General features: G+C 37.6%; 1 protein-coding gene across 9 annotated transcripts in view; it reads left to right on the forward strand.

The window, feature by feature from the left end:
* CCSER2 (coiled-coil serine rich protein 2) overlaps positions 1-23985 on the forward strand; it is a 162716-nt gene that overhangs the window by 18421 nt on the left and 120310 nt on the right. For 8 of the 9 annotated variants that reach the window (XR_011253067.1, XR_011253068.1, XM_069572260.1 and 5 more), the window contains 2 exons: positions 18237-19692; positions 20808-21004. Coding sequence is in view for 6 of the 9 variants with exons in the window: in XM_069572260.1 (XP_069428361.1) it covers positions 18276-19692; positions 20808-21004 (1614 nt within the window). In the remaining 3 variants the exon portion in view is untranslated. Of the gene's footprint in view, positions 1-18236; positions 19693-20807; positions 21231-21457; positions 22317-23985 lie in introns of those variants that run through there. The other variant, XR_011253069.1, reaches the window with a different exon arrangement.

A 23985-nucleotide genomic window follows, 5' to 3' on the forward strand; every position in this document is an offset into this window, starting at 1 on the left:
TCCTGCCTGGCTTCTAAACTGATTTCCCTGCTTCCATCTTTTCTCTTTTATAATTCATTCTCCCCATAACAGCCGGAATAATCTTTTAGAAATGAAAATTGGATCGTGTCACTCTCTTGCTTATAACCTTGATTGGCTTTTCATTGCATCAGACTCCTGGCTCCTTTTAGGTAACAACTTAAATATCATCCCTCTAAGATGCTTTCCTTGATGTCCAGGATGCTCTTTTCTCCTAGCATTTCACTGTTTTCCTGCATAGGATTTGTGATTCATAATTGTTTGCTTGTTTTTTTTTTTTCCTTTTTTTCTGTTTCCTACACCAGACTAATTGCAAAAACCATAACAGTCATGTCTGTTCTGTCAGCTTTTGTATACCTGGCACTTAGTATATTGCTAGGCTCTTAGCAAGTCATTAATAACTATTTGAATACTTCAGTACAGGGAGACCTGGGGGGCTTTCTAGTTCTTCTGCCACTCAGGGTAAGAGTCTGCACTTTTTCTGGCAAGTGATTATCTGTCTTGTTTCTGAATCCATTAACTTGTTGAGTAAATTCTGACAGTTTGAAAATTTTTCATTATTTTGGACTGAAAACTACCTTTCCGTTATTTCCATCCACTGTTCCTACTTCTGCCTCTTTTGGGCTTAAACTACTTGACAACAGTAATAATACATTCTCCTGGTTTTGCTAGGCTAGAACATTTGTAAATGCTTTGGTTTTCGTCTTGACATGATTCTTCACCCTTACACCAGGGTAGCTCTAAATAAAAGTGGTTTATTGAAAGATAAATATACTCATAATTGGTACAGTAATTTGTGGTAAAATAATTTATAGTATATAAATTCAGTATAGTACATTGTAGCCATTAAAATAATAACTATAACTGTATAGATATGGGGAATATTTATAAAAAATGATATTTAAAGAGTAGAAAGTTAAATTGTTTCTAGATATTTATCATAGCTGACTTTGGCATATAGATGCAATTGAAAAGGGAAATAAAGTAACGAGAAAAGTTTGGTTAGGGTAGTAGAATTACAGAAAGACATTTTTAAGAAAGAGTTAATAGTTTAATAAAAAAGGATAGAATGTACTGCTCATAATGTCATTCCAACAAGGGTTAATGCAGTTCAGTTGTGTCAACTCTTTGCAGCCCCAGTGACTACAGCACGCCAGGCTTCCCTGTCACCAGCTCCTGGAGTTTACTCAAACTCATGTCCATGGAGTCGGTGATGCCATGCAACCACCTCATCCTCTGTCATCCCATTCTCCTCCTGCCTTCAATCTTTCCCAGCATCAGGGTCTTTTCTAGTGAGTCAGTTCTTTGCATCAGTGGCCAAAGTATTGAATAAGTTTCAGCTTCAGCATCAGTCCTTCCAATGAATATTCAGGACTGATTTTTTTTAGGATTGACTGGTTGAATCTCCTTGCAGTCCAAGGGACTCAACAGTCTTCCCTAACACCACAGTTCAAAAGCATCAATTCTTACCCGGCGCTCAGCTTTCTTTATATCCATACATGACAACTGGAAAAACCATAGCTTTGACTAGACTGGCCTTTGTCGACAAAGTACTGTATCTGCTTTTTATTATGCTGTCTAGGTTGGTCATAGCTTTTCTTCCAAGGAGTAAGTGTCTTTTAATTTCATGACTGCAGTCACCATCTGCAGTGATTTTTGGAGCCCCCCCAAAATATAGTCTCTCACTATTTCCATTGTTTCCCCATCTATTTGCCATGAAGTAATGGGACCGGATGCCATGATCTTAGTTTTCTGATGTTGAGTTTTAAGCCAACTTTTTCACTCTCTTCTTTAAGAGGCTTTTTAGTTCTTTGCTTTCTGCCATAAGGGTGGTGTCATCTGCGTATCTGAGGTTATTGATATGTTTCCCGGCGATCTTGATTCCAGCTTGTGCTTCATCCAGCCTGGCATTTTGCATGATGTATTCTGCATATAAGTTAAATAAGCAGGGTGATAGTATGCAGGCTTGACATAGTCCTTTCCCAATGTGGAACCAGTCTGTTGTTCCATGTCCAGTTCTAACTGTTGCTTCTTGACCAGCATACAGATTTCTCAGGAGGCAGGTCAGATGGTCTGATATTTCCATCTCTTGAAGAATTTTCAATAGTTGGTTATGGTTTACACAGTCAAAGGCTTTGGCGTAGTCAATAAAGCAGAAGTAGGTGTTTTTCTTGCTTTTTCCATGATCTAGCAGATGTTGGCAATTTGATCTCTGGTTTCTCTGCCTGTTCTAAATCCAGCTTGAACATCTGGAAGTTCACGGTTCATGTACTGTTGAAGCCTGGCTTGGACAATTTTGAGCATTACTTTACTAGCGTGTGAGATGAGTGCAATCATGTGGTAGTTTGAGCATTCTTTGGCATTGCCTTTCTTTGGGATTGGAATGAAAACTCACCTTTTCCAGTCCTGTGGCCACTGTTGAGTTTTCCAACTTTGCTGGCGTATTGAGTGCATTTTTACAGCATCATCTTTTAGGATTTGAAATAGTTCAACTGGCATTCCATCACCTCCACTAGCTTTGTTCATAGTGGTGCTTCCTAAGGCCCACTTGACTTCACATTCCAGGATGTCTGGCTCTAGGTGAGTGATCACACCATCATGGTTATCTGGGTCCTGAAGATCTTTTTTGCATAGTTCTTCTGTGTATTCTTGCCACCTCTTCTTAATATCTTCTGCTTCTGTTAGGTCCATACCATTTCTATCCTTTATTGTGCCCATCTTTGCATGAAATGTTCCCTTGGTATGTCTGATTTTCTTGAAGAGATCTCTAGTCTTTCCCATTCTATTGTTTTCCTCTAGTTCTTTGCAGTGATCACTGAGGAAGCGTTTCTTATCTTTCTGTGCTATTCTTTGGAACTCTGCATTCAAATGGATGGATTCAATCTTTACTTTTCTCCTTTTTCTTTAGCTTCTCTTCTTTTCTCAGCTATTTGTAAGACCTCCTCAGACAACCATTTTGCCGTTTTGTATTTCTTTTTCTTGGGGATCATCTTGATCCCTGCCTCCTCTACAATGGCACGAACCTCCGTCCATAGTTCTTCATGCACTCCATCAAATCTACTCCCTTGAATCTATTTCTCACTTCCACTGTATAATTGTAAGGGATTTTATTTAGGTCAAACCTGAATGGTCTAGTGGTTTTCCCTACTTTCTTCAATTTAAGTCTGAATTTGTGAGGAGTTCATGGTCTGAGCCGCAGTCAGTTCCTGGGCTTGTATTTGCTGACTATATAGAGCTTCTCCATCTTTGGCTGCAAGGAATATACCAGTCTGATTTTGGTATTGACCATTTGTGTTGTCCATGTGTAGAGTCTTCTTTTGTGTTGTTGGAAGAGGGTGTTTGCTATGACCAGTGCATTCTCTTGGCAAAACTCTGTTAGCCTTTGCCGTGCTTCATTTTGTACTCCAAGGCCAAATGTGCCTGTTATTCCAGGTGTTTCTTGACTACATACTTTTGCATTCCAGTCCCCTATCATGAAAAGGACATCTTTTTCAGGTGTTAATTCTAGCAGGTCTTGTAGGTCTTCATAGAACTGTTCAACTTCAGCTTCTTCAGCATTATTGGTCAGGGCATAGACGTGGATTACCGTGATATTGAATGGTTTGCCTTGGGAATGAACAGAGATCATTCTGTGATTATTGAGATTGCATCCAAGTACTGCATTTAGGAGTCTTGTTGACTATGATGGCTCCTCCATTTCTTCTAAGGGATTCCTGCCCACAGTAGTAGATATAATGGTCATCTGAGTTAAATTCACCCATTCCAGTCCATTTGAGTTCACTGATTCCTAAAATGTTGATGTTCACTCTCACCATCTCCTGTTTGACCACTTCCAATTTGCTAAAGTTAAACTAAGGCCCAACATTTATTTCCTTGAGATTTAAACACGTTTTAATTTTTCTGCAGTAATGTATTAAATTGGCTAAGAGACCTGAGATAGTTTAAATGAGAGATTGGTGGGTATTCTTTCCTGTCTAAATTATTTCTTGAAGGTACCAAGGCAGACTGCTAGTACATTATTTGACTTTTTTCTATCAATACTGTGATCCCTACTTTCCTGAAATAGGATACTATTTTGATATTACTTTCAGTTAAAACTAATAATTAAATGGTAATTATAACTAAAGTTTAGAAAGGTTTTTTTCTGAGAAAAATCTTACTTATGTAACTAACATATTTAAAAGTAGACTTAAAAATGAATCCATACTTTGTTTTTATAGAGACATGTCTTTAGAATTATAGTAATGTCCAAACTTCAAGATGTTTATTTGAATACTTGGACAGCTGTTTTCTTATAAAACATTATTTTATGTTTGTACAATCCAAAATAATAGTAACACCATTGGATATTAGTAGTTAATTTAGAAAATAAAATTGATTAATATTATTCTTTTGAATTTATATGTGAAAAGAATCACGTTTTATTAGATGAGCATTAAGGACATTTAAAAAGAATGAGGGAACTGACAAAGGATTAATTTCCAGAATATACAAGAAGGTTATACAACTTAATACCAGAAAAAGAAACAACTCAGTCAAAAAGTGGGCAAAAGACCTAAACAGACATTTCTCCAAAGAAGACATCCAGATGGCTAATAAACACATGAAAAGATGCTCAACACTGCTCATTATTAGAGAAATGCAAATAAAAAACTACAATGAGATATCGCCTCACACCAGTCAGAATGGCTGTTATCAAAATATCCACAAACAACACATGCTGGAGAGGGTGTGGAGAAAAGGGAACCCTCTTGCACTGCTGGTAGGAATGTAAATTGATACAGCCACTGTGGAAGACAGTATGGAGATTCCTTAAGGAGCTAGGAATAAAACTACCATCTGACCCAGCAATACCACTTCTAGGCGTACACTTTGAGGAAACTCAAACTGAGAAAGACACATGTACCTCAGTGTTCATTGCAGCACTATTTACAATAGCTAGGACATGGAAGTAACCTAGATGTCCATCCACAGATGAATGGGTAAAGAACTTTTTGACCAACCCAGCATAGTTCTTTACACTGGCCATCATGTGACAGTGTCTGCTCAGGTCTGGGGAAAGGGGAAGAGTGAGGGGAGCAAGTCTCTGGATGACTGACAGCCAGTATGCAGAGTTTTATGCATATGCAAAAGTTTGTTGGCAGGGTCTCTACATTTTAAAAGTTTCTAAGATGTTTCAATAGAATGTTTTATCCTTGTGTATTTGAACATATAATGTTCAGAACATTTTTCATGCTCCATACACACACAGACATGCATGACTGAAACTATAGTGTCATGAAATACTTCCACTATGCATGATGCCTTCTGCTATCTTCTGTTCCATCTTATTGTTGTATTGTTGTAGCAAGGGCATTGATTGAGTAGAAAAAGACTGCTTTAGGACTACAATAAATCTATAATTTCTAAAATTTAATACAAAGATGACTGAAATGTTGCAAAATTAATTTTAAATAATCCAACTGAGCTTTATAAAAACTGCTGAAGCTGTAACTATCTTAGGTTCTACATTGATTTTCCTTATATGAGACACTTACAAAATAAAAATGTTTACATAAAATAATTACATTTTATAGTACTATTTCAGGTGTTAAAAGCATTGCAGGCGTGTTTCTTGCTCTAAGACCACTGAATGTGACATGCCTCATTTCTTTGACCTGACAAGTAAGACCGTTACTACCCACTAATGTAGCACTCCATAGGAGGAGTCTGTCACCATTTTATAGTCTTTTTCTACCTTAGTCTTTCATCAGCAGCTTGATTATAGAATTCAGATGCATCCTTTTGAGGTTGTCTGCAACCTCCGTCTTCCTTTGCTGGCATTTTCGCTCGCCGTGGTCCATTCCTGGATTATTTTGCTGCTGTTGTTCAGTCGCTAAGTCGTGTCAGACTCTTTGCGACCCCATGGATTTTGTAATTCATCCTAAATAACAATTGTTTTTCGCCTTCAGATGGTTTTGCTTTTTATTTCTCAATTGTATCAGTGTGAATTTCTACTTGCGGTTTTTCTCCTTTAATAATCATTGCCATCTTATATTTGTAGTCTCTTCCAGCATTTCTTTCCTTTTAGTTATTCTATACTAAGTTCTGGCTTTCCCTGAAGTTCGCCTGCTACTTCTTGACAGAAACATGTCTTCTTTCACCTGTCTTGTCTCACTTAAAATTTCCCAGTTGTCATTTTATAGCTTCGTTTTTCTTTATTTGTTCCTTAATTTCCTGTTAATGATGAAGCTGACTGGCTTCCAGTTCATTATCTCTCCTTTTACTTAAGATTTCTTCCCCAAACTGCTTTTAGAATTTCTCTCTGCCTCATTTGAATCAGACAGTTCGACTTCAGTGCTCTTATGGCATGTTCCTGTGTAGAGAATTGGTTTTCATTTTCATCTCTTGATTTCTTAGCCACCTCTGATACCTTCAGGTGGCGAGAAGTATCTTCTTAGACTTAAGTACAAGTGTTGAGTTCAGCCTCTCAGTCATGTCCGACTCTTTGTGACCCCATGAACTGCAGCATGCCAGGCTTCCCTGTTGATCATCAACTCCCAGAGCTTGCTCAAACTCATGTCTTTCGAGTCGGTAATGCCATCCAACCATCTCGTCCTTTGTCGTTCCTTCTCCTCCTGCCTTCAATCTTTGCCAGCATCAGGGTCTTTTCTAGTGAGTCAGTTCTTCGCATCAGGTGGCCAAATTATTGGAGCTTCATCTTCAGTCCTTCCAGTGAATATTCAGGACTGATTTCTTTTAGGGTGGACTGGTTTGATCTCCTCGCAGTCCAAGGGACTCTCAAGAGTCTTCTCTAACGGCACAATTCAAAAGCATCAATTCTTTGGTGCTCAGCTTTCTCTATAGTCCAGCTCTCACATCCATACATGACTGCTGGAAAAACCATAACTTTGACTAGATGGACATTTGTCCAAAACTAGAGAAAACCAAAACTGTTACCTTTATATCCTCTCAAGTTATTGCCTTTTTCTTTTTAGTCTTTGAAAGAATGGGTCACATTTCCTGACTCCATTTCTTTATCTTTTATTTACTCTTGAGATCTCTATAGTTAGTTTTCTGTGCCTCATCTTACCCCTGAAACTCCTCTGGCAAAGGTGACCAAATTTGCAAACTGCCAAGGGGTGATCATTCTTTTCAGTATTCAGTTTTTCTTTGCTTATCTGTGGGATTTGACACTACTGCCTGTTACCCTTTTTCAAATTCTCTTCCAGTTCTTTTCTTTCCTTTGGATTATGCGTTCTCAGCTGCCATTTTGTTGTTGTTGTTTTCTTCTTCATTTCTTAAATGTTGGTGATACCCTGGGTAGTGCCCTCAGTCTTTTTTTCCTTTTCTACATTTTCCCCAGGTGACCTCACCTGTTTCTGGTGGAACATTTGTCAGTTATCTCTATAGTCACAAGTCCCAAATCATCATCTCTCATTCGGACCTTGCCCTTGCATTTCAGACTCCTTTCCATGGCTAGTAAACACCCCCACCAGCACCCTCTGTAGGTCCTTCAAAGTCAGCTTGGCATGCTAAGTTCATGGTCTGTTTCCTCATGTATAATATTTGCCTTCAGTTAAAGGTACCACCCTCTGTTCAGCCAGACAAACCCAGAATCCTGAATCCTTTCCTCTCTACATCTAATCAGTCAGTTATCCATCCGTTTCCATCTCCTGTACCTAATCAGTCAGTCAGTTATTCATTAAGTATTGTGCTCTCGTTTTGTGTCTACAATTGTGATAAAGTTCTCAAAATTCAAGATTGCTAATATCCTTTTTATTTGTACCTTTCCCCCTAACCTTTTTGCTACAATCCTTGCCATCTTTCTCATGTTAACACCTCTTATTCTGTCTCCCTTCCTTTGATCCAAACTTCATACTGAAATCAGAGTCAGTTTTCAAAATTCAGATCAGATCATTGTTGTTTTCTGGCTTAAAACCCCTTGACTTCCTAACTGCCCATAGTAGAGTTCAAATTCTTAATGTGGCATTTAAAGCTTTTGACGGACTGTATTTTCCCCATTCACCTTCTCTTTTTTCCTGTTGTGTCTTTGAACCCTGTTCACTACCCTTGTTTAGTAAGTTTCCTGAATGTGCCATGCTGGTTCTTCGCTTTTGTTTATGCTTAGGCTGTGTTGGTTCTCATATTAAGTGTCTTTATTATTACTTTCTATGTATCATTTGAGATTCAACTCAGGCATTGATTTAAGACACCATTTGTGAAAACACCTTCTGCCAATTAAGTGCTTTTCTTTTTGTGCCCCCCCCCCCCCCGGGGTATGCTCTCCTGTAGCAATTATAGTACTTTGTTGCCTTTTTCTTGTCTGTATGTCTTTTCTCTGTATTGGAGTGTTTGCTGTATCTACAGCCTCTAGCACAGCCTGATTTGTGGTCAGTGTTTCAGTGAAAGTGAAGTTGCTCAGTTGTGTCCTACTGTTTGCAACCCCATGGACTGTAGCCCACCAGGCTCCTCTGTCCATGGAATTTTCCAGGCAAGAATACTGGAGTGGTTTGCCACTGGGGATCTTCCTGACTCAGGGATTGAACGCGGGTCTCCTGCATTTCACGCAGGTCTCCTGCATTTCAGGCAGATGCTTTACCATCTGAGCCACTAGGGAAGTCTTTAAAAAGGCTTTCAATACATGTTTGATGACTGAATTAATGTGTTCTAAGTTGTTGCCATGATGAAAACTTTCCTTCCTTTGCCAGAGCTTAAGCTCCCCCTGGCAGGCGTATATCTTAACCTATATGCCTTATCTTGTCTCTCTGATGCTTAATAAAAATGTGTTGTAGTAATCTGAGGTGGAGGTATGCAGTGATATAAGTGAGGCTTCCCTGCAGAGGAAGAAGCTGAATTGTGTTAGTCCTAAGCACAATAAGATTGTGCTTATATTATGCAAATACTATACCTAACCTTAATCATTCTGATTTTTGCCAAATCAAGAAAATTGGGAGTGCCAATACCTCAGGGGATTGATTAAATGCTATTAACTAGCTTGAGGATTTTTACTTTTTGAAAATGTTACAGGAGTTCCCTGCTAGTCCAGTGGTCAGGACTCTGCACTTCCACGGCAGGGAATGTGGGCTCGATCCCTGGTTGGAGAACTAAGATCCAACAAGCTGTGTGGCCAAAGGAAAAAAAAAAGTTAAAATATGACTATCCTACTTCTATTAAAAGTTGTAGAGTAATTATCTCAAATACTTTGTAATTAAGTCACACACAGAGTCAGCATTTAAAGAGCACAATCAGACTAAGACTGATTGTGTCATCCCATTTCTTTTGTAATTTATTTTTTTTAAAGAGGTTTTAGGCCAAAAGTTTTAGGTTCCTTGGAAAAAAGCGAAGAGTTAGGTGTGCATGGGTGTGGATAGGAAATGAGATTCCAAACTGGAATAAATTCTTAAAAAGAAAGCTATCAAGGAAGAGATTGGCTGCTTTACTGGGTTTAATAACGAAGTGTGGTTTGAGGAGGGGTGGAGCAAAAAGCTAGTGTCACGAATTTGGGTACCTGTTCTACCTAGGAAAGTAGGAGTTTATTAATAGAAGCTTATATTTGTGTCACGTTGTATTATGTTTTATACACATAGATGTTTATATTGTTGATTTGAGGTAAAACTAACACAGTTCTCAGAAAGTCACTGTTAAGGAATATGCTTTTCTTGCTTTCAACCTGCATTTATAAAATGCCACTTATGTGCCAGCTACTTAATTTCCTTACTAAGACCACAGTGAGGAAACAAATGAGTGAAAGGCATAGTTTGTATTCTCAAAGAACTTGGTCTCCAGTGAAGGGAACATAAACCTGGAGTGGTCTGAGGAATGCTTCTTGGCTTGTTGGTAAGAAGTAGGAGTCCACCTTCATTTGGGTACCCCATGCAGTTATTGAGTTTTATCTGAACTGAATAGTAAAATTTGGAGAGAGAACTTCTGTGGTTTGGCCAAAGGAGCTTGCAGTTAGTTCTTCTTTACCTACTAGTATTCTCTTTGTTCCTTAAATTTAAGTTTCAGGAAGTAATATACTTAGAATCTACATTTAATAACATCATTTAATGTTTCTAAACCACAAATTCATTTTGAGACTTTGAATCCCAAGTTGCTTTGATCCCCATCTGCCTGAGAAACAGTTGTAGCTTGAGGACAAAAAGTTCAGCTTGACTTAAACAAACTGTGGAGTTTTGTGTTGAGCTTGCTGTGCACTCTTTAAAGCCATGAAGCAGCTGGAATGAAGTTGTATTGTTTTAAACCTTTATTTTTGAGGATGCCATTTTTGCTTATTTAATTGCTGTAATCAAGTCTTTGAATCAACTTGACATAGACGACAGCCAGAAAAAAACAAGGGAGAAGGGGGTTTGGTTGAGTGACACAAGGTAAAAAAAAAAAAAAAAATTCTTTTTAAAACTTAAGATGTAGTTATCTGAATGTGAAAGCAAGTTTCCAGAATTGACTGGTAGGGGCATGTAGTCATCAGCATTGTTGTTCAGTTAATTGCTCTTGGACTCTGGAATTAATTTATGCCTATGTAAAAGCCCTGAAATGCATTCAAATTCATACCTTCTAAAAAGCTACTGGAAAAACTAAAAAAAGAATTTGAGTAGGTGGTTCCTCTGATGATAGGGTAATGGATATGAAAGGAATTTGAAAAACTGAAAGCTCTTACTTGTTTCTCTGCAAAAACTTCTTTAATCATTACCTACATTCTTTGCAGTCTTCATACTTCTCCTCTCACCTCCGCTGTCCAGTTCCTTCGCTCTGTCCCAAGCTGTCAGTAAACTCAGAATATTCATGCCTTTGTCCGGAAGGCAGTCTGCATGGATCCTGAAGTCAAGTGGATGTGAACCTGGATTCTCTTCAGTAATTTCTGAACTTGTGACTTTGGATAAATGTTTTAGCTTTTCTGAATCTTGGTTTATCTATTTAAAATAGGATGAACTCTACCACCTTATAATATTAGGGTGATCAAGCAGTTAACAGGGACAAAGTGATCAGGATGGTACCTGTCGTATAAGTGCTCAGTGATATTGGCTCCTGCTTTTCCTCTCCCATCCAGTTGTGGATTGGTTCCTTATGAAAGCAAAAAACTTTGATTTACAGTTTTTTAAATAGGGAATTTATAAGTAGTTTTGGAAATTCTTTTAAATGTGAATTTGTTGTTCAGTCGCCCAGTTGTGTGACTGTTAGCGACACCGTGGACTACAACATGCCAGGCCTCTCTGTTTCTCACCATCTCCCGAAGTTTGTCCAAGTTCATGTCCATTTCATTGGTGATGCCATCCAGCCATCTCATTCTCTTTCTGCCCTCAATCTTTCCCAGCATCAGGAAACTTTTCCATTGAGTTCGCTGTTTACATCAGATGACCAAAATACTCCAGTTTCAACTTCAGCATCAGTCCTTCCAATGAGTATTCAGGGTTGATTTCTCTTAAGACTGACTAGTTTCATCTCCTTGCTGTCCAGGGGACTCTCAGGAGTCTTCTCCAGCACCACAGTTTGAAGGCATCAATTCTTTGGTGCTCTGCCTTCTTTACAGTCCAGTTCTCACAACCATATGTGACCACTGGGAAGACCATAGCCTTGACTGTACGGACATTTGTCAGCAGAGTAATGTCTCTGCTTTTCAACACACAGTCCAGGTTTATCATAGCTTTCCTGCCAAGAAACAAACCTCTCTGACTTCACGGCTGCAGTCACCATCCGCAGTGATTTTAGAGCCCAAGAAGAGGAAATCTGTTACTACTTCCACCTTGTCTCCCTCTGTTTGCCTTGAAGTAATGGCTTCGGCAATACGTGAACCGTGAACTTCCAGTTGTTCAAGCTGGTTTTAGAAAAGGCAGAGGAACCAGATCAAATTGCCAACATCTGCTGGATCATCGAAAAAGCAAGAGAGTTCCAGAAAAACATCGATTTCTGCTTTATTGACAATGCCAAACCCTTTAACTGTGTAGATCACAATAAACTGTGGAAAATTCTGAACGAGATGGGAATACCAGACCACCTGACCTGCCTCTTGAGAAACCTGTATGCAGGTCAGGAAGCAACAGTTAGAACTGGACATGGAACAACAGACTGGTTCCAAATAGGAAAAAGAGTATGTCAAGGCTGTATATTGTCACCCTACTTATTTAACTTCTATGCAGAGTACATCATGAGAAACGCTGGGCTGGAAGAAGCACAAGATGGAATCAAGATTGCCAAGAGAAATATCAATAACCTCAGATATGCAATATACACCACCCTTATGGCAGAAAGTGAAGAGGAACTTAAAAAGCCTCTTGATGAAAGTGAAAGAGGAGAGTGAAAAAGTTGGCTTAAAGCTCAACATTCAGAAATCAAAGATCATGGCATCTGGTCCCATCACTTCATGGGAAATAGATGGGGAAACAGTGGAAACAGTGTCAGACTTTATTTTTGGGAGCTCCAAAATCACTTCAGATGGTGACTGCAGCCATGAAATTAAAAGACGCTTACTCCTTGGAAGGAAAGTTATGACCAACCTAGATAGCATATTAAGAAGCAGAGACATTACTTTGCCAACAAAGGTCCGTCTAGTCAAGGCTATGGTTTTTCCAGTGGTCATGTATGGATATGATAGTTGGACTGTGAAGAAAGCAGAGTGCTGAAGAATTGATGCTTTTGAACTGTGGTGTTGGAGAAGACTCTTGAGAGTCCCTTGGACTGCAAGGAGATCCAGCCAGTCCATTCTAAAGGGGATCAATCCTGGGTGTTCATTGGAAGGACTGATGCTAAAGCTGAAACTCCAATACTTTGGCCACCTTATGTGAAGAGTTTTCTCATTGGAAAAGTCTCTGATGCTGGGAGGGATTCGGGGCAGGAGGAGAAGGGGACGACAGAGGATGAGATGGCTGGATGGCATCACCGACTCAATGGACATGAGGTTGAATAAACTCCAGGAGTTGGTGATGGACAGGGAGGCCTGGCATGCTGCGATTCATGGGGTCGCAAAGAGTCAGACACAACTGAACTGAACTGAATGGGGTCTGGATGTCATGATCTTAGTTTTTTTAATGTTTGGTAAAAGCTGGCTTTTTCACTCCCCTCCTTCATCCTCATTAAGAGACTCTTTAGTTCCTCTTTGCTTTCTGCCATTAGAGTGGTATCCATCCATGTATCTGAGGTTGTTGATATTTCTCCTGCCTATCTTTTTTTTTCTTTAATGCATTTTACTTTTCATTTATTTATTTTATAATTAAAGGATAATTGCTTGATAGAATTTTGCTGTTTTCTGCCAGATATCAACATGAATCCCACTTATCTTGAATCCAGCTTGTAACTCATCCAGCCCGGCATTTCTCATGATGTGCTCAACATATTGATTGAACAAACAGGGTGACAGCAGAGAGCCCTGTCGTAGTGCTGTCTCAGTCTTGAACCAGTCAGTTGTTCTATACAGGATTCTAACTGTTGCTTCTTGACCCACATGCAGGTTTCTACCACACAGAATTACCATACTTTAAATGTACTGTACTTAAAAAAAGATTACTCTTATAGAAAGTAACTCAAAATCTCTGGTATTTCTAAATCCTGTACCATTAATTATTCTTAGTTCAACATTAAAGCTCAAAGACAATTGTAAAGTATTTCAGAGAAGATTATATATATCATTAGATTGTGTAGTCAACGTGTGCTTTTTCAAAGTGTTATGACTGCCTTGTTTAATTGCTTATTGGGGACTGTGTATCACAGCTCCTAAAATGAAGCCGACTAACAATGTCTGCTTCAAAGTTATAAACAAATATAGGAGAAAGTTTCATGAGTATTTGAAGACCAGAAGTTAGCTTACCAACAAGTGAAGTGATGGCATTCATAATGCAAGCAAATAAGGAAACTTTATAGCTGAGCTGTCAGATTAGCTTTGTCTCAAGAAAGATCACAGTCCAAGATGATTGATATCATTTATGTTGCCATTATTTTTGCATTTAGAAATCAATAAATATTCTTGATAGGAAATAGTACATTCAGGTTCTAATCCTTTTTTTTTTTTTTTCCCCCAAGTGATAGCACCCTAAGCATTTTGTTAGTAACAGTGCCTTTCTTGTGGACTTGTGCCTCTCAGTTATGAATACTTAAGATGTTCTTGGGAGATAACATATATTACCCTATTTCGGACTGTCAAGTAGAAGTATAGAGAAGTGAAAGAATGTTCCGTTCCTTGTCTACTCGTGACTGGCAGGGAAATATTAAGGCCTTTCTGACTCACAGATGACTCACCAGAGGACAGAAGCATTAATGTGGTTCCCTAGTGATTTGTAGGATGGTCCTGGTATCTGCTATCATTACCGGTGTTCTTATGGTCATCCTGAAAGGATTTGTACTTGTGGAGTGTGTTTCGTGGTAAAGATTATTATCAGAAAACAGGGATGGCGGTCATCTGGCATAGGTATGCTGTCTCTTTTCCTGCTCATGGCAGATATTGCTGTTTGATCACAATTCTTTACTGCAGAGTCTAGATTTCACCTCAGAACCTTCTGAATGGATTGCTCAGGGCCATTACCACAAAATGAAATTATTACTTTTCAGTCTTGACTTACTATTTATTAAATTAATTTACACTAAGATTATGAGTTTACTTAAAAGTTGAGGGCCTGTCATATTTGTGCTCCTATAGTAGACACCAAATATGCCCTCATGCCTTCTTTTGGGCCAGACAGACACGCATGCAGTTATAAGGTAGACTCGGCTCTATTGGTGCTGTGAAGGGAGTAGAGAAGGATGAAGGATTAGTTTTAACTGGAAAGGTTTGTGAGTGTAGTGCTGTTTTACTTGGAGGGTGGGGTCTTGCGAGTGGTTTTTACAACTTTAGCAAGGGCATAGAAGGTATGCAGTAGAGGATAGATTTTGAGGAATGATAGGGATGTATCCTGGCTTGAATGGACAGTCGTGCAGCGATGGGGTGGAGCCGAACAGAGAAGCTTGACCTCTGTACAGTGGGTTTGGGTTTTATTTTATTGTTCCTGGGCCACATGTGGTTTCTAATCTGTAGAATGATATGATCAGATCTGTGCTTTGAGAGAATAACTGTTGACAGTCTGTATAGAAGTGAAGTGGAAATCTGGATAGCGGAGGAAGCCTTTGTGGTCATGCAGAAAGAGGTGAGGGTGAGAACTAGAGTTGTGGAATGGAAATGCTGAATTCAGTATAAAGTTTTAAAGATAGAATTGATGTGACAGATTAAATTGAGGTTGAAGTTTGGAGAGATTGAAATGGTATCTGTTGACTAAAAGAACCTTTTCTGCTTTTTAATTCAGACTTCTATTTTATGTCTTTTAAAGTATATTCATGTACTATTATAATTTTTAAGAACTTGTTTGATACTGAATACATTTTTAAAAAAATTTAATGCAGTTTTTTGGTTAAAACATTTTAAGTGGCAAATATATGGGCATATTTAAAGTACAATAAGCAATAATGATTAAAAGTAAAAGAAGCCTTCTTTTCAACAAATTCTCACTTCCCTAGTGGTAATCACTATTAACAATTTTTTGTGTTTAAATATACAGGTGTACACATATCTCTATGTGATATCTGTATCTGTTTATCATATTACTTTTATAAAAATGGGATTCACTGTACAGATTCTGTAAGTAACAGAAATGAACATGTTCATTTACATGTCCCAAAGATCGAGTCTTTCTGTAGCATATGATAACAACAAGCAAAATATGCAAACTTGAAATTATTCTTAGTAATCAAAGTTTTAGTATTCTTACTTAGAAATAATGTAGCAAGCCAGTGATTATCCATTAATTAATTTAGTTTGTCTAAGCTTTTCTTTCCTTAAGTTTCTTAGAAATTATCTGTAAGCTGATGTTTAAGTATATATTTTCTATAAACATAATTATTGTTGAAATAAAATGTTTGTTAGAACAGTCATTCAATTTAAAGTTTTACATTTTCATAATCTCAAACATTGTGTATGAGTAATATTGGCTTATTTGATCAGTAAGCCTATATACATTTTAGAAAGTTGTTCTAATATAATAGTCACTCTGCCTGCTTCAGCTTAGGTTTCAAAGCTGTGCTGAAGATGTTTTCCTAGACTTTTCTAGGGCATGCCTAAGCAGGTCTTTCCATACAAACTAGGTGATATAGATTAGTTTCCAAGTTTTACTAACTCACCAGTTTCTTCTCACTACTCCTTCTAGGCAGTGTAATCAGGCTAGGAGCGACCATACTGTACGGAATCTTTTTCTGGCCACTACTTTTTAAAATTTAGAGGTTTTTTGTTTAAGCATTTTCTTGTTTGATTGTAGCTGGTGGGTTTTTGGCTGAAAAATTACACACACACAGACACATTTTGTATATTCTGTCCCTTTTATTTATTATTGAGGTTAGGAAGTTCTGTAATTCTGTTTCACCCCACTATCTTTTATTTATTTATTATTTTTCACTTAAATGTTTGTATGATTTTCTAACTATGTACATTTGACATGACTAATAACTAACATGTACATACTTTAGAAACTCTCTAATTCTTAAGTTCAGAAATTAGAATAGATTTTTTTAATTGAAAAAATAAAACCAACAAATTAAAGACAGTGTCTTAAGATACGTAGTTAAAAACAATCAGTGACCCTAAGACATGCATTTTGCTTTTATTTGAATTTTGCTCTTGTCTGTGGTCTTATAACATTTCTGTATAACCACAGAGATCATATCGTGGCCATATTATATTTTTGTTACTGTTGGGACATCTTAATATTTTTAATATTTAATATTAATCTCAATTGTAATGTCATCACATGACATACTATAATATAGTAAATAGTTACTCAGATAGAGGACTCTGTTTCTCATTTTATGCTCTTGTGTGTACTTTGGACCTTTTTATTGTTTTTTTAATTACCTTTAAAATAAATCTTGAGAGGTTGAGGTTAATGGATTAATCAATGTTACTAAATCATTTTGCTTCTCACTCTGGCACTAACTGTAGTGTATATTTATATTCCTGGATAGATATACTTTTGAGATATTTGTTTAAAATGACAGCTGACATTTTATTCCTTAATGCCAGAATAATTTTTTTGCTGCTGTTGGATTCTTTATCTGCATCCTTCCCATAAACTTTAATAATGAAAGTTTAAAGTTTTAAGTTTTTGTAAGAGCATGTGTGCTTAAAAACAACAACAACAAAATCACACATTTTTATTTTTAAAGGAGATGTTGTTGTAGTTTAGTCACTCTTTACGACCCCATGGACGGCAGGCTTCCCTGTCCTTCACCATCTCCCAGAGTTTGCTTGAACTCATGTCCGTTGAGTTGATGGTGTCATCCCATCATCTCATCCTCTGTCGCCTCCTTCTCCTCCTGCCCTGTCTTTACCAGCATCAGGGTCTTTTTCAGTGAGTTGGCTCTTCGCATCAGGTGGCCAAAATATTGGAGTTTCAGCTTCAGCATCAGTCCTTCCGATGAGTATTTAGGGTTGATTTCCTTCAGGGTTGACTGGTTTGATCTTGCTGTCCAAGGGACTCTCAAGAGTCTTCTCCAGAACCACAGTTTGAAAGCATCAGTTCTTCATTGCTCAGCCTTCTTTATGATCCAACTCTCAAGTCTGTACATGACTACTGGAAAAACCATAGCTTTGATGCTATGGACCTCTGTTGGCAAAGTGATGTTTCTCCTTTAATGTGTTGTCTAGATTTATCATAGCTTTTCTTCCATGAAACAAGCATCTTTTCATTTCATGGCTGCAGTCACTGTCCATAGTGATTTGGAGCCCAAGAAAATAAAGTCTTCCTAAACAGAAAAATAATTTGGGTTACAAATTGGAAGTTGTGCTATAGAAGTGTTATGTTCTGTACAGATTTATAGTCTAATTTTTATTATTTCTGGATTTTGCTATCATCATCCATAGCCCAAGTTTATACAAGTGCCTATAAAGATGTTCTTTATTTTCTTTTTATTTTCCGGAAAAAGAAAAAAATTTCATTTTAATCTCCATTTTTAAAAAGTAAAGCAAAATTTAAAGACATTAGAATTTACAAATAACCCTAATGATTGCTTTAAAATGTAAGAAGTATTTAACAGACTTGATTATTCTTTATTTTTTTTTAATATTAAGTTCTTAATTAGTGCATTTAGTATTTATTAAGAGTTCTGTAGGGATCATGAGTAGCTTTTGGGCTTTCCTGCATATAATTATTTAAGAATATGCATTCATATTATGTGATAATCCATGTTATTATCTTTACTTAGGAATGTTTATTCTTTTGTCTCCTCAGATTCTGTCAAATTTTAAGAACAAATGCACCGTATAGCTCATGGAAGAGAAAACACAAATCAAGACTTTTTTGGGTTCCAAGTTGCCAAAGTATGGAACAAAATCTGTAAGAAGTACACTGCAGCCAATGCCAAATGGGAAACCTGTTAATTTGTTGGGAACTTCCAAGAGTAGCAGCGTCAAAAGTTACATCAAAAATAATGGCTCTGATTGTTCATCGTCCCATTCATTTAACTGGAGAACAGCAAATAAATATGAGTTTAGTGCACAAAGTCCTGAAGAGCCTAATAATACTCAGAGTTCACATGCTAAAGTAATTAATCCGGAAAAAATTGCACCTACTCAAGGAGTGTTTGATAAAAATGGGATGAAGGGAGGTTTGAAAAATATTTCTCTACTCACGTCAAAGTTAGCAAAGCCATCCACTATGTTTGTGTCATCGACAGAGGAGTTAAACCAAAAGTCTTTGTCCGGACCATCTAATTTGGGTAAATTCACCAAAGGCACATTGTTAGGAAGGACTTCATATGCTTCAGTCAGTGCTCCAAAATCTCAGTTGAATGGATTTTATGGAAACCGATCAGCTGGTAGCATACAAAGGCCTAGAGCAAACTCCTGTGCCACCAGAGGCAGTTCTGGAGAAAGCTTAGCACAATCTCTAGATAATATCAAATCGCTTGCTTGTGAAAAAATGGTAAGGTCACAGAGTTTTTCACATTCCATTCAGAATTCATTCCTTCCACCTTCATCTATAACCAGATCACATTCCTTCAATAGAGCCGCAGATCTTACAAAGCCTTATCAGAACCAACAGCTACCCATTAGAGTGCCTCTGAGGTCAAGTATGCTAACAAGAAATTCCCGGCAGTCAGAAGTCCTCAATGGGAATGAACATTTAGGATTTGGATTTAATAGGCCTTATGCTGCTGGTGGAAAGAAGTTGGCTTTACCAAATGGCCAGGGTGTAACTTCCACTTTCGGTTATAGGATGGTTCATCCCTCTCTTCTGAAATCTAGCCGACCTCCGTTTTCTGGGACTCTCACAGTTGATGGTAATAAAAATTCACCTGCTGACACCTGTATAGAGGAAGACGCTGCACTTGTGACTAAAGACAGAGCTGTGGATCAGGACCGAGAACTGATTGAAAATGATAGTTATAGAACAGAAAATGACCAGACCATGAAGCGCGATGCTAAAATTAGATACCTGAGTGATGATGTGGATGATATTTCCTTGTCTTCTTTGTCATCTTCTGATAAGAATGATTTAAGTGAAGACTTTAGTGATGATTTTATAGATATAGAAGACTCCAACAGAACTAGAATAACTCCAGAGGAAATTTCTCTCAAAGAAGAAAAGTGTGAAAATGTACCACCAAAAGATATATTTGATTCCCCCAAGGAAAATGAAAAATCCTTCAGTAAAACTGATGAATGGATAGATATAAGTGTCTCTGGTAAATATTAATGTCCTTAATTTTTTTGCTTTCGTCTAGATAATATAGCTGAGTTTATACTTAGGATTATCTTCTGATTAATTTCAAAATGCTAACAGTTTCATGGAGGGGTGGATCTGGACACAGTTGGAATGGAGCAACATTTAATGTTCTTGTGACTTTTGTTCCTTGTCCTATTTTTCGTGCTAAAACAACATCCATAAAACATCCATTCCCCTGTAATATCTTACCTTTGTTCTTTGTCATGCACAGGCTTATGCCTGCTTGTTTCAAAATTATTTTTTTTTCCCTGCTTCCTCCAATCAGTGGCATCCTATTTTAAACCATCTCTTCCCTTAGGAACTAGATCACTGCTGTGTGTTGAGTAAAGCTATACCAAAGGTAAATGGACTAATAGACGTTATGTCCAATCTAATGGATTTTTTTTATCCTAGACAATTTTCATTTTTTTAAAGGAAGACTTAGATTTTCTTGCTTTGCAAATCTAATGGTTATACTTTTGCAGGAGCTTTTTTTTTTTTAAATGAGAGAAGAGAGGTAGCACCTGTTTGACATTTCTTCTTATACTTGGTAATCCTGGTGCTGAACACTGGAGGAAATATATCTCTTTGCCCATCTGGACTGAAAAAGAACAAACTGAGGGTTTGGGTAGAGGCCTGTAGTCCGATCAAGGGAGTAGGCTGTCACTGAAGATATGTATAATCTCTTGACTGTCTTGAGGGTCTTCTAGTTAGGAATCACTGCTGGAGCAATTTATTTCCCTATTAAGAAGCAACTGCAAGATTAAATGATAAACACAGAGTAAGGAGTTTCCTGGGCAGTGCTTAAAAATAAGTACCCTAGGAAATATTCAAAGAATATGAGGCTTTCATTTCCAGAAATACTGCAGAAGTTAAAGATGGCTCAATGAAGTACATTGGGAAATATTTCAGTAGGTTATTTTTAAGCTTTTACATCCTGATTTTTTAATTGTTTAGATTTAGAATATACTAATTATGAATACTTTTTTGCCAACTTTTGTTATATCAATTTATTAGAGCTTATATTTTTGAAACAATTATATTTTGTGAACTAATAACTTTTTTTTCCCCTCTCTTTTAAAAATTCAATTGAAGACAGGAGTGAATGTTCAAAACATGCTTCTGGAAATAACTTGATTTCACCAGACACAGATTACAGAGCTGGTTCTTCATTTGAACTCTCTCCATCTGATAGCTCTGATGGAACGTACATGTGGGATGAAGAGGGCTTGGAGCCCATTGGAAATGTCCACCCAGTTGGGAGCTATGAGTCCTCCGAAATGAACAGCATAGTATGTATGGATTTATGTACCATTTGGGAACATTTTGTTTACTTTGGTATTAGAGAGACGGGATGTTTGGATTTTTGTAAGTTTATGAGTTAACTCTCCTAGTCTGAGAAATGGGAATTCATATTTCTTAAGGGTCTACAAAATACCTGGTCTTAAATACATAATAAAGCATATATTTGTGTCATATAAAAATTGAGTTAATTGTGGTCTCATATACATTCATAATGTAGTTGACCTTTGAACAACATGGGTTTGAATTTTGAGGGTCTACTTATCTGTGAATTTATTTCACTAGTAGAAACACCACAGTACTGCACAGTCTGTGGTTGGTTGGGTTTGTGGGTGCGGAACCGGGGATGTGGAGAACAGCATATATGGGGTGCCAGCTGTAAGCTAACCATGGATTTTCAACTGTGCAGAGCGTCATCACCTTTAACCTTGTGTTGTTCAAAGGTCAGCTCTACATAAATAAATATACATGCATATGTTCACATAGGCATATTGTATTTTTCAGTTTCTCAAGGTAGGGGAAGGCAGTGTCTAGAGATGTTTTTGTCACATTGAGGAGTGCTGCTGGTAACTAATGGGTAGACACTGGGACACTGTTTAACATCCTGTAACTGACAGGATAACACCCACAACAAGGAATTATCCAGCCCAGGACGTCAGTAGTGCTGCTGTTGAGAAGCACTGGGCTAGGCTGTGTTGTGGTAGCATTCTCAGTGCCAATTTGCAGTGAGCTAACAGAATGAAAGTTTATTTTTTACTCTTACAAAGTCTGTTGGAAGTCTGGACAACTCTGTAGGGCAGCTGTCTTCGGTGTTCTAAGCCGCTTTGATCTTGGGGCTTCATCGTGGCCTTCTGAGACCCTTTGTTCCTTTGGTAATGAGGATGTCACACAAGCAGTTTACTGACAGAGGATTTACACATGCAGTTACTGCTTTGGCCTGCAGATGGCATATGGTCCTTTTACTCACAATTTACTAAACTAAGTTAATCTTATGTATTGAGTGGGCAGGAAGTGTAATTTTCCTGTGTGCCTGGTAGGCAAGGGAACCAGACATGTATGTATGTATTTATACACGCATATTTTAAGAAAAATTGCTAGTAATGTGGATTATATGCAATGTGAGTAAAGCATAATTGGTGTGATTAAAACTATTCTCTATGATTACTTAATGTATAAAATAAAATTTTCCAGTAGTTGTAAGGAAAACTGGTAGTCCTTGTGGATATATTAAATTCCAGGAAGATTTTAGGTGATGCAGTTTTCTGTCTCCATGTAAACCTGTGATTTGAAAAAAAAAATAAAGGTCATTACCAGCAGCTTATTAAATTGCACAGACATGGAGAGGACACATACTTAATTTAGAGGCATCATCTCTTATTTCTTTAGATAAAGGAAGTTCAGAAAAGATTACAGTTTAAGAGCGTTACGTGCTGTCTTACTAGATAGAACTTTTTAAGTATGATTGGAGTTGAAATGAGCATTGAGTCCAGCAGATGGCAGCAGTCAGCCACCTGGTACTGGACATTTTTCAGACAGTTCATTATTCTTATTACTTAAATGATGAGATAGCCTCTGGAAGAGTTCAGTACATATCTGAATGGACCATTAGTCTCTACAATTCACGAATTTCCTTCTTGGTTATTTGGCCTGTGTATATGAGATGGTAAACAACAAAAATATTCATTCTGTGCTTTGCAATGGAATGGTGTCTATGTGTCATTCTTTTTGGATCTAAGAGGAAGACAGTTTGAGAAAGGATGGAGAATTAAGTTGAAAAGAGTGTGATAGTGGGTTTACGATTTTTCTCTAGAATTCTACCAACTTTTTGTTTTTTCTACTTTAAATGAACTTTATTAGGTGTATACTTGTTTAGAGTTGTTTCCTTGGTAAATTGGACTTTCAGTCATTGTGTAGTGATCTTCTCTAACCCTCATTATGCCTTTTGTCTTAAGGCCCCTTTTTTTCAAAATTAGTATATTTTACCAGTTTTATTTATACATTTTTGTTGCCTTTATCATGTATGGTTTTAAATTTTCATGTAAATAAGTTTAGTATTGTTTTTCTTTACAGTTTTTACTGTGTGTGTGTGTATAAGATATCGTTTTCTAGTTCTGGGGCCATACAAAGTACTTAGTATGTTGATAGCTGCTGCTGCTGCTGCTAAGTCGCTTCAGTCATGTCCGACTCTGTGCTACACCATAGACGGCAGCCCACCAGGCTCCCCCTTCCCTGGGATTCTCCAGGCAAGAACACTGGAGTGGGTTGCCATTTCCTTCTCCAAATGCATGAGAGTGAAAAGTGAAAGTGAAGTCGCTCAGTCGTGTCTGACTCTTCAAGACCCCATGGACCGCAGCCTACCAGGCCCTCCATCCATGGGATATTCCAGGCAAGAGTACTGGAGTGGGGTGCCATTGCCTTCTCCGAGTATGTTGAGAGGCAGTATAGCAAATAATTAAGAACTCATTACTGTCATGTACTAATTGTATACTTTTGGATTCTCTGATCCTTTTTTTTTTTTGTAATAGAATGGGAATAATAACAGCACATATCTCTAGGGCTCATATTGGGAAGTACATGCCTGAATGTTTTAGCAGCCATGTGATAGTGGTTGTTGAGTATTTTGAGTATCATCTCAGACTACCCTGTAGGATTGCTGTGAACCTTAAATAAGGTCATACATAAAAAAATAATTACTGCCAGGGAAATAGTAAGAGCTCAGTAAATGTTAGCTATTTATTATTATCCTGTTGTTTTCTTTTTTTTTTTTTACATTTAAGACTTCCATCTGAAGTTGGTATGAGGCATAATAATTTACCTTCATCAATATTCTTTCATAATATACTTGGGGTGCTGTGCAGAAAAAAAAAGAATTAACATAGCATCTGAGATTGCCTATCCTTAGAAAGGCTGACCCTTTGCTGGTAAACCATTCCCTTCAGTTCAGTTCAGTCGCTCAGTCATGTCTGACTCT

This window comes from Ovis canadensis, chromosome 25 (assembly GCF_042477335.2).
Source record: "Ovis canadensis isolate MfBH-ARS-UI-01 breed Bighorn chromosome 25, ARS-UI_OviCan_v2, whole genome shotgun sequence".
Taxonomy (NCBI): Eukaryota; Metazoa; Chordata; class Mammalia; order Artiodactyla; family Bovidae; genus Ovis; species Ovis canadensis.